General features: G+C 38.2%; 1 protein-coding gene across 1 annotated transcript in view; it reads left to right on the top strand.

Annotated features, from left to right (window-relative positions):
- The window catches only part of LOC104668995 (forkhead box protein J3), a 143,184-nt gene that overhangs the window by 47,619 nt on the left and 77,776 nt on the right, over positions 1–17,789 (top strand). The window contains exon 3 of the mRNA XM_030942341.1: positions 12,421–12,745. Coding sequence (XP_030798201.1) covers positions 12,421–12,745 — 325 coding nt within the window. The remainder of the gene's footprint in view (positions 1–12,420; positions 12,746–17,789) is intronic.

Genomic DNA, 17,789 nt, shown 5'->3' with positions numbered 1-17,789 from the left:
AAGATAGAATAAGGAAGACTTAGAGTCTAGTAAGTTTAAGCTGCAGCATCTTTACATGTGGATTATTAGTGAACATCCCAAATAGTGCTGGGATTTCCATGTAAGTCAGTTATCTTCACACTTTTTCACTCCTTTTCATACCGTGGAATTGTAATGATAATCAGTGTCGATGTTTTATGTAAGTAGATAATGACTGATGCGCTGTTACAGCAGAAGGTCTGTTTGTTTAGATATTAACTAGTAGTAGGTAACGGTCAGCTGGCTTGTGGTAAGATCCATAACCTTAAGGGATTCTAGCTTAACTTATTCCTACTTATTTTTTTGAACTCCTTCAATGAATATGAATTCCTCCAATGAATTGACTGGTGTGTTCCTCTAATTTTTCTCTTCTTTGATGACTATTGTTTTAAAGTTCAGAGTTGAGTGAATTTTAACATAGACTTTAACTATCTTTTTCTTCTCCTATAGCATAGCAACTTCTTCCTTAAAACATCAGGGCCTTTTCTTGATGGAACTACTCGTCTTCTACCATGTGCTCAAGGGAATGTAGTTATTTACTATCTTCTAACATTTTAATTCTAGTTGAATGTATTTTCTTTATTCAGCTTTCTCTCTCTACTTACCCCTTTTTATTTTTCTGTCCATTATTTAGTAAAAATTAAAGTGGTTTTGTGTAAGAGATGCAGTCTCATTTTTCTTTGAACCTTAGTGCACTTGAAATTATAACAAGAAATCTAAAGGTAGATAGAATGTATTTATGATCCTCTGAAAATAACTCCAACACAGGTAATCATAATGAGCAGTATGGAAGGTCTGTAATATTTATTATTTCAGACATTTTATATTGTTAAATAGCTTGTGTCAGTCAGATTGCTTATCAGAGAAGACTTACAGGTAATTCAGAGATTTTTTTTTGGCCTCTTCAGGTGCTGTGCACTTCATGCAAAGCCTGACATTATGCGCATGAGCACGGAAGATTTTTTTCTTTTGAAATCCACAGCATAGAACTGAATTGAATTGTATTTTTATATGTTGTACACTATGGAGACTTTTGACAAAGGGAAAATAAGCAAGTGTGTCTTTTTACAAGTGTTTCTAACAAAATTGGTTATAATAATATTTTTCATTTATTGAATGCCTACTATGTGCCAGGCATTCACTGTGTGCTAAATATTCCACATGTATCTTGTCATTTATTCCTCAAAGCACTTCTTTGAGGCTTAGAGGTTTATTTGACTTTTTTAAGGATACATAGTTAATAAGTAGGAGAGTAAGAATTTAAGGCTAGGTAGGTATCAGAGTAACTTCAGAGTCCTTACTCTCTTTGTTATACATAAGAAACACACATGTACATAAATATATATATTAAGAAACATTCATATATAAATATTGTATATACTATATTAAGACACATGTCTAAATATAAGAAGAGACCAAAAGACTGAAGTTTAGTGTTTCTTATTTTTTTGTCCCTTAAAAAATTAGTGCTTAAAGAGCTTTTGTTTATGTGGGTTATATCTGTCAATATTGTGTTGCAAATTAAAACTAAGAAAAATGTAGGCCGGGCGCGGTGGCTCAAGCCTGTAATCCCAGCACTTTGGGAGGCCGAGATGGGCGGATCACGAGGTCAGGAGATCGAGACCATCCTGGCTAACACAGTGAAACCCCGTCTCTACTAAAAAAATACAAAAAACTAGCCGAGCGAGGTGGCAGGCCCCTGTAGTCCCAGCCACTCGGGAGGCTGAGGCAGGAGAATGGCGTAAACCCGGGAGGCGGAGCTTGCAGTGAGCTGAGGTCCGGCCACTGCACTCCAGCCTGGGCGACAGAGCGAGACTCTGTCTCAAAAAAAAAAAAAAAAAGAAAAAAGAAACATTTAAAGTATTCACATAAAAAATTACAGAGTCTCTGTACTGTACAGCATATAACAAATATAATTGAATTCAGTTCTACATTGTGGATCTTTAACAAACCCTTTGCCAACATAGATAACAAGTTTTATGAAAAGTAACTATGTTCCAAAACAAAATTTAGTGAGAAAATTGGCATTACATTACATTTTTGCAGATCTTTTAAATATCTGACTTAATAGAAGGCAGCTGGATTCTCATCTCTCTCTCTCTGCATTTAATCTCTTGTGATATCACACACCACATAGCATCTGAAAAGCTCTACTATATACTTTATGAGAGGATCAGAGTGAGAAAGGCAAATAATATCTTATTATGAAAATAGTTTTGACTCTTCAGACTGCCTGAAGGGTCTCTGGACCACACTTTGAGAACAGCTGATCCGTAGACACCACATATAGCAGCTTAAACTGTTTATTTAGCATTTTCTGTGCATCATACTTAGCACTAAAAGACAAGACAGGATCACTTTTCACTATGTTAGCCCTCTGCCAGCATTGATGCCATACTTACTTGTATAGTGCCATGGAAGCAGAAGTTGTGGAGGAAAAAACTGATGATAGAATATCCAGTAAATGTTGGTTGGTGAGCTGAAGTAGTACGGTTGCAAACAGAGGTCAGCATAAACACTTCAATGAAACAAAATTAGTGAACATACGTTACTTGAAGGATGTGTGTATGTGTTCTAAACTAGGAATAAAAAACATTCTGGAGCAGATTCTGAGTTTTTTTTTTATTGTTTGTTTGTTTGTTTTTTTGAGACAGAGTCTTGCCCTGTCACCCAGGCTGGAGTGCAGTGGCCGGATCTCAGCTCACTGCAAGCTCCATCTCCCGGGTTTACGCCATTCTCCTGCCTCAGCCTCCCGAGTAGCTGGGACTACAGACGCCGCCACCTCGCCTGGCTAGTTTTTTGTATTTTTAGTAGAGACGGGGTTTCACCGTGTTAGCCAGGATGGTCTCGATCTCCTGACCTCGTGATCCACCCATCTCGGCCTCCCAAAGTGCTGGGATTACAGGCTTGAGCCACCGCGCCCGGCTGATTCTGAGTTTTTATTTACGGCTACAAAGATGATGTTGAATGTTCTTATGTGAAAGACTGGTTGTGTTCACCAATCTTTCCAACTACTCAGAGACATAGACATTTTAATAGGGTGAGTTTTTAATGCAAAATACAATATTTACTTGATGACAGAATAAACATTTGGTTAATGTCCAACAATCTTTATTTTTTCCTCCCTAAATTGTAAAGTGAAATATTTTGAAGATGAGAACTATACTTATAGCATAAAATATCTTTGACCATATATATGATCCTTAGGTTTGTATTCTAAGTGGAGTTCTATTTTTGTTTTTTTTTGTGTGACAGGGTCTCATTCAGTTGCCCAGGGTGAAGTGCAGTGGTATTATCACAATTCACTGCAGTCTCGACTTCCCTGGGCTCAGGTGATCCTCCCACCTTAGCCTTCTGGGTAGCTGGGACTACAGGCACACACCCCCACACTTGACTAATTTTTTTGTATTTTTTGTAAAGACGGGATTTCGCCATGTTGCCCATGCTCGTCTTGAACTCCTGGCTCAAGTGATCCACCCATCTCTGCCTCCCAAAGTGCTGGGATTACAGGTGTGAGCCACCATGCCCGGCCCTAAATGGAATTCTGAGGAAGGCTTTAGATTGTATGAATTCAGAACACAGTTTTATGAATCTAAGATTAAATAATTGTAGAATGATTTGGAGAGACTCTAGAGAAGGGCAATAAACATATTGTGATTCTTAAAACAGATCTTGTGAGAAGAGTTGGAGAAGTTCTGGACTTTTAACTTAGAGAAGAAGGAACCCAAATAGTGTTACTGTTGTAGAATATGTTACAGTCATTATGAAGAGAACCCTGACCAATTCTCATTTTCCAAGATGGAATTTATAGAAATTTACTTCTCTGTAGCAAGGGAAATTTAGATTAGCTTGTTAAAACTTTTTTTTTTTTTTTGAGATGGAGTCTCACTCTGTCACCCAGGCTGGAGTGCAGTGGCGGGATCTTGGCTCACTGCAGCCTCCACCTCCTGGATTCATACGATTCTCCTGCCTCAGCCTCCCAAGTAGCTGGGATTACAGGTGCGTGCCACCACTCACAGCTAATTTTTGTATTTTTTAGTAGAGATGGGGTTTCGCCATGTTGGCCAGGCTGGTCTCAAAACTCCTGACCTCGTGATCTGCCCGCTTTGGCCTCCCAAAGTGTTAGTATTACAGGTGTGAGTCACCGTGCCCGGCCAACTTTTTTTTCTTTTAACCATAATGAATTGTATACCCTAGAACTGATCGAATATATTGTGAATTTTTCTTCCCTTGGAGATTTTAAGAAATATTGTTGGTCTCCAAAATAATTAATACCAGGACTTGGCTGGGCATGGTGGCTCATGCATGTAATCCCAGCACTTTGGGAGGCCAAGGCAGGCAGATAACCTGAGGTCAGAAGTTCAAGACCAGCCTGGTTAACATGATGAAACCCCGTCCCTACTAGAAATAGAAAAATTAGCCGGGCGTGGTGGCACACACCTGTAATCCCAGCTACTCGGGAGTCTGAGGCAGGAGAATTGCTTGAACCCAGGAGGCGGGGGTTGCAGTCAGCTGAGACATGCCATTGTACTTCAGCCTGGTTGACAAGAGTGAAACTCCATCTCAAAAAAGAAAAAAAGTTTAGGAAACCCTGAAGAGTATGAACTTGATATTAATATTAACTTGATACCAATATGACCAGTTACTATGTGTTGGAAACTGTTCTCAGTGCTTTATATGTATTAACTCTAATCTTACAACAATCCTTTGGGGTAGGTATTATTTTATCCTCTTTTTACAGATGAGGAAACTGAGGCATGAGGAGGTTAATTTACTTGTTCAGGACCACATAGCTGAAGGGAAGAACTTGGATTCCAATCCAAGCAGTCTTGCTCCAGAGCCTCTATTCTTAATCACAAAGCCATGTCTTTTCCCATGTATATGGACATTGACTTTTCTATTTTGCTGAAATTAAACTAAGAATAGAAACTTTGATTTGGATCATATATAACTAACTTAGAAAAAAGTAACGCCAGCTGTTTTCGTTTGGAAATAGCTTAAGTTATTTATTCATCTACAAACCTAAAAAAAATTATTTTACATTACATGATAACAAAATATAAAGTCAGTCCGTAGTAAATTATTTTATTTCTTTTTAGATTTCTTCCATAGTTGATTCCTTTGTCTACTCAAGCATCCACATACATTTTTCTTCCTATATCTAATACTTATTTGCCCCTTCCTTAAGGGAGACAACCCGGAGATTCTGCCATTTACTATATTGGAAAATATAAGATCTCTGGATACAGTCCCTTTCATCAGAGCCGAGGATGACTTCTTGTGGTTTGGATGAATTATATGCACTCTACATATCCAGAATACAGTGGTGGAGAAGGAATAGGAAAACAACAATAAAAGGTGTTATTCAGAAAAGAGGATAATGGGAAACTCAGTAGTCCCTAGTCCATATTGATCATAAAATCCTGCTGGATAGGAGTGGCAGAGACTCCCTGGCAGAGTAATAAGTCCTTTTAATCTGCTCTTTGGGAAGATTTTCATTGTCCTTTATGGTCTTTCAAGGAATCTTACCTTGTCCAGTATCCTCAATGGCCACATCTTAGATTGGTATTGATAAAGATGCCCTTTCTGGGAAATACACAGTTTTTACAGCTCTCTCCGTTGGTAAGCCTTGGGGAGTATTTTAGAAACTTAAGAGACTTTTGCAGTTTAGGCTCTTTGACCTCTCACTCTCCCATATAGTTACCTTAAAAATTTTAATTTCTAGACTTTTTGCTCCTTCGAGTAATTAGAGCCAAAGGACCTGCCCACTTTTTTTTTTTTTTTTTTTTTTTTTTTTTTTTTAGTGTGAAGACTGCCATTTGTACCTTGCTTACCTCAGGAATGTCTTGTTTTGGTGCCATGGAACATGTTTAACCGTCTGGTGAAACCTATGTATCGTTCTCAGAATAATGTTTCAAAATTCATAAAATACGGGGGTGGGGTAGGGGGAGGGAGGGCATCAGGAAGAATAGCTAATGATGCCAGGCTTAATACATAGATGATGGTTTGATCTGTGCAGCAAACCACCATGGCGCACATTTACCTATGCAACAAAGCTGCACATCTTGCAAATGTACCCCTGAACTTACAATAAAAATTGAAGACACAAAATCACACAAAAGGTGAAAAATAAAACCAGTTAATTATATCAAAATACAGTTATCAAAATGTTAACTTTGTGACATAGTAATATATACTTTTAAAATAACACATTGAACAAAAGATCTAGTGACAAATCTAAGAAAGTCAGTTTTGAAGTAGTTGATGAGTTTAAATATAAATTTTAGATTTCTGCAACATTTCTCATTGGTTATATTTGTGATTTTTATTGGTGGCAGAGTTATAGATACTATTAATGTTACTGTGATTTGTTGTCTGCTTTCATAGTTAAAGGAAATGCTAAATTTCGGTCACAAGTTAGTGGAAATAAAGAAGATATTTTCCTTTTCCAAGTTATTTGACCTCTTTTAGCTCCTAAGGGAAAGGTGGCTTTGGTGAGGCCATTTTAAACAATAGTCTGGGTGGAAGGACAACACCTTAACATTACCTTTGTGTGGTAAGGTATCAATCTTCTCTACTGCTAATGTTGTAGTTTTGTAACTATACTCTGCTACCTCAGTTTGGACTTCAGAAGCACTTGGTTTTTCCAGCCTTGCAAGACTTCAGATTATAGGACTCTTAGCTGAAATTGCAGGACAAGGGCAGGGAGTACCTATCTTAGCAAATCTGTATTTTCTCTGTCTCTTCTCGTAACTTTAATCAAAGTTTATTTCTCTGTTAGGACTTCACTTTAAATGGCAAGAAAGAGCCAACACATGCCAACATTCTAAATTTTTCCTGCATTTCTCTTTTTGCACTAGCCTCAGTTGGCATATGGCTTGCTTTTCAAATTCTACAGATAACAGTTCGACCAAATTCTTTGTCATCAGCTTTCCAACTGTCAGTATCGGAATTTATTAACTCATTAATTCATCTTTAAGGGAGTGTCCTATTTTAGCTTATGTTACTTGTATCACTACACTGCCATGTCCTAAATTCTCTGTGTTAGGAACTACATTCATCTGCTGATAGAGACTCTTTTATAGTAGTTGAACACATTAAAAGTCTGTAGGGTAGGCAGTCTGGCTGGGATGGCAGCTTCACAATCTACTTCACAAAAAAAAAAAAATCAGGGACCCAGACCTTTTCTCTCTGTTTCCATATGCTCAGTATCTGGCTTCTATGTTCAGGATCATCTTATGATCCAAGATGACTGCTAGAGCAATAGTTAATTCTGTCCACACTCCAGAGGGCAGGCAGGGCAAAAGGTGCAATACCGTCCTGAATAAAATTGGGATTTATTCCTAAGGTGAAAGTTAAGAACAGATAATAAGTGGCAATAGGAGTCTCTGCCATAGCCCCTGCTTCTGATTGCTTTGAGTGCTGAAACACTGTAATAGGAGTGATAGCACATATTGGCCCTAAGAGATGCGTGAGATCAGAATAATTCAAGAATCAGTCCTGTGGTAATTACAAGAATTTCTCCTGAGTTTTAAGTTGCTCAGTTTTTTATGTGCCGCAGGTCTTAAGATGAAATGCCAAGTGCCGGGAATGACGTGGGGAGGATTCAGTAATATTTGGGTCACAACATTGTTACCCTCAGTGTTCTTCGTCCTTTTATTTTCTTTTGTGTCTTACTCTTACCTCCATTTAGGGAGCCAACAATATCTCTACCCATTTGCCCCCCTTTTTGATACTGTTGAAACTTGAAAAACTTTCTGAGGAAGCCTTTGCTACACTTTGGGAATTAGGAAAGTTGCAGAGTGAGGCCACACAGTGTACTAAAGTAGCTATAAAGCATACATGGGATCATGTGAGTGTCCCTGTTTCATATAGTGGGATTCAAACCCCCATGTTATGACTCAGTTTTGAGTTGTTATAGCCTGATCCTGATGCTCCTTATCCTTTAATTTTATGAAGAAAAAATTCTGTATGGAACTTCTTTTAAGCAATAGCATCATAGATTTAAGAACTGCAGACAAATTCTTCTCCATGCCTTACTTTCTCCCACAAGTAACAGTATGTGCTTTTCATCTTACTTCCATGTTCTCATTTTTCTCTGTTCTAGTAGAATGGTTTCTTTTCCTGTGTAATACTGCCTGTCAATCTGCGCTCTGAGTCATACTTTCTTCTGTCTTATCAAGGACTTCAAACCTATGAGTACCCTTACCTTTTGCTACTTAGTACTGTCACCTCTTTAACTTTTGAACTGGTTACGGTCTCATTTGTTTGGGGAGGAGCACACCCATACCTTCATTGGACAGTTACTATTTCAATCATGAAAGTTTCTTCTTTCAAAGAGATCAGAGTCTTGTGGGAGAGAGGTAGGTAAAGATAATCACAGTTACATATAAATTCTATGATGGGGTATTTATACTCTGCTTTAGGAATAATAGGTCCTTTAGTTTAGGAGATGGAGGATGGAAAGAGGGGATTGACCAGGCTTCCTGTAGGGGGAGATGTTTGGTCTTGAAGTAGAAACCAGCCAGGCAGTCACAGAAGAAAGGGACATTCCAGAAAAGAAGGCCCTTATTCCTTACCCAGTTACTATGTTACTTTTCAGATAACTTGTACTTGGTACAGTATTAGTTAGCATCGGAAGTACTAGTGTATGGTCACTCTCCTTAGTGGTCGGGGGAGAGGAGGTGAGGGTAGAAAGTTTAAGCATATGATTCAACTATGCATGTGAAACCACATGTCAGTTGCCAAACTGAGGTTATAATTGCTCTAGGAATTTAGAAAAGGATTAATGAAAGATTAGTAAAAGCTAAAGTAGTTGAAAATGAGGAATTTAGATTTAGTATAGTAGGAGTAAGGGAGCCATTGAAAACGTTTAGGTATAATGACATGAAGGCAGTGTTGATAGGTTTCTCTTGGAGTGTATGCATGGACTGGATATGATTAGTAGGGAGGGATGGTTGAGACATCAGAGTCCAGGAAGCCAGCTAGGAAGCTTTTGGAATGAGGTGAGGTAATGAGGGCCTGACATTTCTTAACCAGATTTCCATAACCAGATTCCTCAGAGCCTCCCGTGCTGTTTTTAAATTTACCACCATCTGTTGTCGTATACAAGTGGACTTCTGTCATCACCATTCCACTAATACGTTTGTTTGTTTTTTGAGGCAGAATCTCGCTCTGTCGCCAAGGCTGGATTGCTGTGGTGCACCCTCAGCTCACTGAAACCTTCATCTCCCAGGTTCAAGTGATTCTCCTGCCTCAGCCTCCCAAGTAGCTGGGATTACAGGCATCTGCCACCACACCCAGCTAATTTTTGTATTTTTAGTAGAGATGGGGTTTCACCATGTTGGTCAGACTGGTCTTGAACTCCTGACCTCAAGTGATCCGCCCGCCTCGGCCTCCCAAAGTGTTGGGATTACAGGCGTGAGCTACCGCACCCGGCCTAAAGTTTGTGTCTAAAGTTACTGGTGATCTGGCCAAATCTAATGATCATCTTTTGTGTTCTCGATGCTTAATGGAGAACCACAATAGCCACCAGCCTAAGTACCAACAATGGAGGCACTTTTTGCTTCACTACCAAGAATGCAGTATATAAAATTTAAGAAATTGCAAACAGAACAGAAGCCCCACTTTTTTAGAGAGTTTAAATTTGAGATGTTTTTATAGTGTACTTAAAATTTGCTCTTGCAGAACTGATGAATATAAGCACAGTGGAATAATTTTTACACATGATGGCTTTGAAGACTAGGGTCTTTTTTCTTTCCAGTCTATTTAAATCTTCACTTAGTTGAAGTTCTTCAGCTAAGTCAGTCTTAACCTAGCTGAAGACTTCGCTAAGTTCTTCTTTCTTTACCCTCAAGGCTTTAGTCCATGTTGTTTTCTCCTTTTCCTGAACCTTCACAGCACCCAGAGCCCAGCTGTGTACTTTTTTTTCAGTTCTTTGTTGTGTCTGAACTTCTTTATTAAACTGTAAGTTCCTGGAGGACAGGAATTTTACCACACTTCCTATGTGTGTATTTTTATTTTATGTTTTACTCTAACATAGCTCTTTATGCATGTATAATTTATGCATTCTTGTTAAATATATAACACAGTAAATACCTGTATTACTGAGATTCTCATAAAGTCTTATTACTGGCACTGGGGGAAGGGAACAGAAGGCAAAGATGGTTCTCAGTAGGGAGCACCTGCAATAACAATTATATTCCCATTTGTAATATGCTTTTGTATGAAAATGCATGTAACTGGCTGCTTTGGGAATTTGAACAAAATAAACCACTACTTCATGGAGACTTGATTGAGGTAAATTGGCTGACAGCATGGTATAAAATAGCCAATCTTTGTTGAATGAAATGTGAATAATAATATAAGTAACTACTCTTATTACCAATATGAGTAGTTAACATTTATTGAATACTTACTACTTGCTTGGCACTGTTCTGAATGAATGAAACTTCAGTTTTTCATTAGTGAAGGAATTAGTCTCTGATCTCTAGAATACTTTCTCTACTGTTTTGACATTGTGATCTCTAAATTATCCTATCTTCTTATTCTACAAGTCACTATGACTTCTTGCTGGGAACAGACATTTCTGGTTGAGATTGCAGAGTAGGATAGTAAGTTTTTTTTTTTAAGGTCTCTGAAGATGCTATATAGATGAATTTAAAGTTCAGGTTCAGAGGAATATGTACAATAGAGATGGAGGGAATTTGAGAAAATGAGTAAGGTAAAATTGTGGATCAACATAATCTGAAAATCAAGAGGACTCAATTTACTGGCAGTGCAGATAGAATCCTAATGGTTGTCTTCTGATTTATTATTGCTCTTGCTTAATGTGGTTTACTTTATAGTGTATTAGTGCCCTCCCAAGATACTCCTAGACTAATACTATTAACCAACATTTACTGAGTATTTCTTTTGTGCATGTTTTAACACATTTAATTTTCAAAGTAATATTTTAACCATAGGTACTATTGTTGCATTTTACAGATGAGAAAACTTGGAGGCAGAGGTAATTAACATCTTCACAGTTCTATAGCTTATAACTGTTAGAATCAGTTCTTAGACTCTGGGTCTTCCTCACTCCAAACTTCCTGTTCTTTATTGATTCTCTGTTGCCTCCATGTTGTTCAGAGCCTATGCATGATACTCAAGGTTGCTTTTTGTTAGGAGCCATTTGGAATGAAGGGGCTATATGGGATTTTCATAGCTACTAATGTTTTCTTTTGACTTGAAGTCAAAAGAAACCTTTAAGTTTTTTTTTTTTTTTTGGTTCTCCTTTTTTCCTTTATTTTGATATCACTTAGAAATCTTTTCATTCTTCTCTACTTTATTGTCAGTCATTATTTCTGCTTCTTTGATCCCAGAATAGAAGGGCTTATATCCTCTGTTGAAAGTTAACAATTCCAATGTGAAATGTCAAGCCTTGTTTCTATATTCTTATCTCCAATTCTTAGAGCAGCTTTCTAGAACCCTTTTCTAGAATATGTGTTAACCTGGCAGATTTAGTTTTCTTTCTTTGTGTGATAATGGTCTGAATTTTTCAGCTTTGGAGAGAAATACACTACAGAATTCAAATCACTGGACGTTTGCCCAAGCCTGTCTTTGAGTTTTTAATGCTTCTTTTCTTGCTGACCATTTATGTGATTTAATACCTTATATTCTGTACTCCCACATCTTCAGTTAGTTTTTGTAAACCTGTTCCTTGACTTGTTTTTTAAAAAAAGTAACTCCCTGGTACTGCCTATTTTTTGTCTCACTCATCAGTGTCCTTGACTTTGCATTCCTTTTTTCCATCAACTCCCCCAGCTAGCTTGTCTCTGTGCTCTTCTTGTATACCCTGCTTTTTTACTCTTCCTACCTCCTACCTGCATAAACTCTACCTTGTTTCCTTCGTGCAGATTCCTGTGCCAGTTTCTCAGTTACTTCTCTGACCTCTTGTCTCCACCTTACTTTTTGGTATTTTGTTTTTATGACTCTCCTAAAATTTGTGTAAAAGAAATGCCAGAGGTACATTTTAAGCTTTTAACGGCTTGTGGTGGTGAGTAAAAGAGTTGGGCTGCAGCTGGGTTTTTCATACCAAGATCCTGTTGCCCTTTTAAAGAAACAGGCAGCAATGTTTAGAAAGATTGGCATCGGAACACTTTGTATGTGTGTGTTGTTCTGTATTTTAAACAATTTTAAAACCAAGTTTGTTGTGTTTTGATGAGGAAAAAATTAAGAAAAAAGATTGGAAATGTTGATCCCTTAAATATTTGGTTTGCTCATTAACATACTCAATCTTTTTCCTCCAGATGTAACTCAGGCTTTCCCTCACTTTGGAACTCCTAGATTTGTGAATATTGGATATTTTGAGAAGCAGGGGTTCTTTCCTTGATATTGACTAAGGAGTCTATTTACCTTCAGGATGACATCTGAACTGGAGAGCAGCCTAACATCTATGGACTGGTTACCACAGCTCACCATGAGAGCAGCCATCCAAAAATCTGATGCTACACAAAACGCGCATGGAACAGGAATTTCTAAGAAGAATGCACTCCTTGACCCAAATACAACTCTGGACCAGGAAGAAGTCCAACAGCACAAAGATGGGAAACCTCCATACAGTTATGCCAGCCTCATTACATTTGCAATTAATAGCTCACCCAAAAAGAAAATGACTTTAAGTGAAATTTATCAGTGGATTTGTGATAACTTCCCATATTATAGAGAGGCTGGCAGTGGTTGGAAGGTAAGGATTTTATTTAAATTATTACTTTTACGAAGTAAGCAATGATAATACTGATTTCTACTGAAAAAGCTTTGTGAAGGCTCATGTAATTGATTATGAAATTTTGATCTCTAGTGATTTTTAGGATGTCAAAAACAGTTTTTAGCTTAGGTGAATAACTTTATTTTTGTTAGATTATTAGTGTGTTCAAACTTCATTATGTTATAGTACTGATGTAGCATAAAGTAAAGCAGAGTTAATGTAGCATTCACTGGAAACCATACCTGCAGTTCAGGTGAGTTGACAGTGAGCCTAAAGTGAAAAACAACATAGTATTGCAGCTAGTACTAACTGCATTTATCAGTAAAGAATTTTTTTTTTTTTTTTTTTTGTGAGACAGAGTCTCACTCTGATGCCCCAGGCTGGAGTGCAGTGCTTGATCTTGGCTCACTGCAAGCTCCGCCTCCCGGGTTCACGCCATTCTCCTGCCTCAGCCTCCCAAGTAGCCGGGACTACAGACACCCGCCACCATGCCTGGCAAATTTTTTGTATTTTTAATAGAGACGGGGTTTCACTGTGTTAGCCAGAATGGTCTAGATCTCCTGATCTCATGATCTCCCCGCCTCGGCCTCCCAAAATGTTGGGATTACAGGCGTGAGCCACCGTGCCCGGCCAGGGATTTTTTTTTTTTTTTTTTTTTTTTTTTTTTTAGAGACAAGGTCTTGCTCTGTTACCCAAGCTCAAATGCCTGAGCACGCCACCATGGCCAGCTAATTTTTAAATTTTCTGTAGAGATGGGGCCTTGCTTGTCTCGAACTCCTGGCTTTAAGTGATCCTCCTGCTTCGGCTTGCCAAAGTTTTGGGATTACAGGTGTGAGACACTGTGCCTGGCCAAGACTTTTTAAAAAATATTTATCTTGAAACAATTTTAGATTTTTGCAAGAGTTGCAAAAGCAATACAGAAGGTTCCCATGTATACTTCGTCAGCTTCTTCTAATGTTAACATCTTATATAACCATAGTACAATTTTCAAAACTAAGAAATTGACTGAGCTTGGTGGTTTATACCTGTAATCCCAGCGTGTTGAGAGGTGAAGGCAAGAGGATTGCTTTAGAACAAGAGTTTGAGACCAGCCTGGGCAATATATGTTGCTCATGATTAGATGTTTTCTTACAATTAGAATGAGGTATTACATTTTTGGGAAGAATAATACAGATACAGCCTTTTGTGCATAACATATCAGAGGATAGATAATATAAGTATTTCTTAATGGGAATGTTAACTATGATTCTTTGGTTAAGGGGATGTCTGCCAGGTTTCTTCATTATGAAGTTACTATTTATCACTTTGTAAATAATAATACGTTTTGGGGGGATACTTTGAGCATATGCAAATACAGTAAGTCCTTAACTTTGATAAGTTCTTGCAAACTGTGACTTTAAGCAAAACAATGTGAAGTGAGACCAATTTTTTTCCTCATCAACATTATAATGAAATGATGTTATTTGAAGACATGCTATACTTTTGACTTAACGTTGCAGTTTCCAAGAACCCCATTAATAGTGCTAAATGAAGACTTACTATACTTTATTTCTTCTTAAACTTTTGTCCATTAATTTTAGCATTGATTGGTAGGTCATAACTGTAGCAATTATTACTCTCTCCCCTCCCCTCTCCTCCCTTCCCCTCCCATCCCCTCCCCTACCTTCCCCCCCCCCCCCTTTTAAAGAGTCTTGCTCTGTTGTCCAGGCTGGAGTGCAGAGGCACTGTGTCAGCCCACTGTAACCTCCATATCCTGGTTTCAAGGAATTCTCCTGCCTCAGCCTCTCGAATAGCTGGGATTACAGGCGCCCACCACTGCACCTGGCTAATTTTTATATTTTTAGTAGAGACAGAGTTTCACCACATTGGCCAGGCTGATTTCGAACTTCTGACATCGGCCTCCTAAAGTGCTGGGATTACAGGCGTGAGCCACCGTGCCTGGCCAATTATTACTGTTTTCTAACAGTGATTGTCTGTTTTCCTTAATTCCTTCGACATTTATTGATTGATACTCTTCTGAAAAGATGAGTTGTTCTTTTAGTCCCTTTTATTCATTTATTCAGTCATTTATTTATAATAGTATGCACTCATAGATATTTATTCTTTGTGCTATTGTTGTCATTCAAATTGTTGCAACTTTGGCCATTAGGAGCTCTTATAGGCTGGCCCCATACTTCTGTTTGCTTAGCACTTTCTTTTTGGCACCTTGAGTTGTTCCAGGGATATATTGAGTCTTCTTGCCCAACCTTGGAATCAACCACTACTTTAAGGAGACTTTTGAGGTACTAGCTAATTTATGTTATACAGCAAATAATTCAACTTTCTTTTTTTACATTTTTAAGTTTTTTTTTTTTTTTTTTTTTTTTTTTTTTCCAGACAAGGTCTTGCTCTCTCTGTCAGCCTAGCTGGAGTTCAGTGGTATGATCCTAGCTCACTGCAGCCTCAAACTCCTGGGCTCAAGTGGTCCTCCTGACTTATCCCTCTGAGTAGCTAGGACTACAGGTGCGTGCTGCTATGCCCACCTGGCTAATTTTTAGGGTCTTGCTATGTTGCCTGGACTGGTCTTGGCCTCAGGTGATCCACCTGCATCTGCTTCCCAAAGTGCCGGGATTATACATGAGGGCCACCGCCTTCTTTCGTCTCTGCACATGTTATATTCATATTCTTACATAGGAATTAACAGGTCGTGTGTTATGTGGGGTGTGTGTATACATGTAGAGGAAGGGAGTTATAGAGCTTTACGTCGATCATCAGATGGTAGTTACTCTTTAGTTTCTCTTAGGCCTTCCTACTTCAACACTTTTGCCTTTTTCATTTGACTGGATTTATTAGAGACATTTGCTGATTTGCTGTGCACCAAGGATGTGCTGTGCATGATTCCCTTGTAAGGGAAGGGATTGTGCCTCACTGAAGTTTTTGTATCTCTTTCTCTTCCATACCTTAGCACACAGTACTTCCATTTAGTAAGCTTCAGTAAGTGCAGTTTGAATGAAAGCATGAATCTTGGTCCCAGTCCACCTTTTTAGCTTTATTTTTTGTACCTTCCTTTCATATACTTCTTGCCATTCCAGCCTACTAGCTGTCCCTGTAAGTAAGCATATCTATTTCCTTCTTGCTTTTGTTTTTCTCTTATTTCTCCTTGGACCTTGTCTCTTTCACGCCCCGCTCCCTTTTTTAGTTGATATTGCCCTATTACTTCAGCTCATGTATTATTTCTCGTCTCCCTGTAGAATCAATCTTATGCTTTATTAATAACGGTATTATAAACTTAGTTTTTTTGTTCAGAAATCTTGTTTCATTTGTTTTTGTTTCTGTACTTAGATACTCAAAATGATAGCTGCTTTTATTATTTTCTGTCTGCCAGGCACTGTACTAAATGCCATCATTGTCTCTTTAGGCCACACAATAGCCTTATGAAATAGGTATTATTATTGTCCAAATTTTAGTAAAAAACTAAGGATTAGAAAAGTAACTTTCTAGAGTTTCTCAGCTAGAGAATGATAGAGTTAAGATTTGGTACCAGACTTGGTAGATGTAGAGATTATTTTCAATGCTCATGTTCTTAACCATTACACAAGATGCATAATTTTGCAAAAACTATATAAATACTTACTAAATTTAATTTTCCAGGATAAACTCCCCATAACTGGCTGACTCAGTATGAGAAGTGATTGTTAACAGTATATGTTGAATAGGAGTGTACCCTAACAGAATGTTTCAGTGGAGGATATACCTAATAAAACTTGAATGAAACATGAATCAATGCATCATTCTAAGCAAGTAGTAGTGTGTCTATTTAAGCTGTGCTTTCTGGCTTTACCCTGGGTACTGTAGACTTCTTTTTGTCAAGATTTAGCATGAGAAAAGGCTAGAAAATTTTTATAAACCTGTGTGGCAATGGAAACACATGGTGGCTAGGGAGTAGAAATGGCCAAAATTTGAATATGTGGCTTAGAAAGCCCACTAAGGATTCATGGGTCTGTATCATTGATTGTAAACCGAAGTGCCTGCGGGGTGCCAGATAAGTGATGTAAATGGGGAAAGCAAAAAAGGTGCCACACTAAAGAGTGTGTTTAATGTAAAAGGAGCAACTATGTTCTAGTCAATTAGTGCTTTTTAGGGCACATGGCAGATCTTCCAGTCTACCCTGCTCCCCAAGAAAAGGGAAATCTGGATTTTGTGTGTAATTTGCAAATTTTTAATTGTTGTCAACTGATTCTGATTTTCATGAATCTCTGCAGGCCAGACATAAGTCTTGTGTCTGGGTTCAGCCTATGGAGTACTAATTTGGAATCGCTGGTCTAGATGAGATCCTCCTCTTTTCTGCTATTTTTTTTTTTTTTTTTTTGAGATGGAGTCTCACTCTGTTGCCCAGGCTGGAGTGCAGTGGCGTGATCTCGGCTCACTGCAAGCTCTACCTCCTGAGTTCAAGTGATTCTCATGCCTCAGCCTCCCGAGTTGCAGGGACTACAGGCACATGCCACTATGCCCAGCTATTTTTTTGTATTTTTAGTAGAGATGGGGTTTCACCATGTTGGCCAGGCTGGTTCCGAACTCCTGACTTAAAGTGATCCTTCTACCTTGGCCTCCCAAAGTTCTGGTATTACAGGTGTGAGCCACCACACCTGGCCCTTAGCTGATTTAGTCTTTCATTTGTTAATGTGAAAAGGATTTATTTTTTATCTGCTCTTGTGAAGCAGTATGCTAGGCTTTGGCAGTACTAAGAAGTATAGCACAGGGCCTAAGGGAGTTTACAATCTTTATTAGATGAGAAGAATACATATAAACAAGTTATTATTATGCTATGTAAAAAGCTCTGTAATAGAGGAATCCAGAGGGCTGTACTATAAATAGTTGACTAATTGGTCACTCCTATTGTGTGTAAACTATAAAAATATCCATTGTATATGTCACGTAGTAAAAAGTGTTAAATGAAGGGTACAGTTAATGAGTTTATGGGGGAGTATGATAATCTAAATTGAGTGGTACAGAGAGTAAGTGCCACTAGAGTACAAGGAAGTGG

The sequence above is a fragment of the Rhinopithecus roxellana genome, chromosome 12 (genome assembly GCF_007565055.1).
Source record: "Rhinopithecus roxellana isolate Shanxi Qingling chromosome 12, ASM756505v1, whole genome shotgun sequence".
Taxonomy (NCBI): domain Eukaryota; kingdom Metazoa; phylum Chordata; class Mammalia; order Primates; family Cercopithecidae; genus Rhinopithecus; species Rhinopithecus roxellana.
The sequence above is the reverse complement of the archived record's forward strand: the minus strand, read 5'-3'. Positions and strand labels throughout refer to the sequence as shown.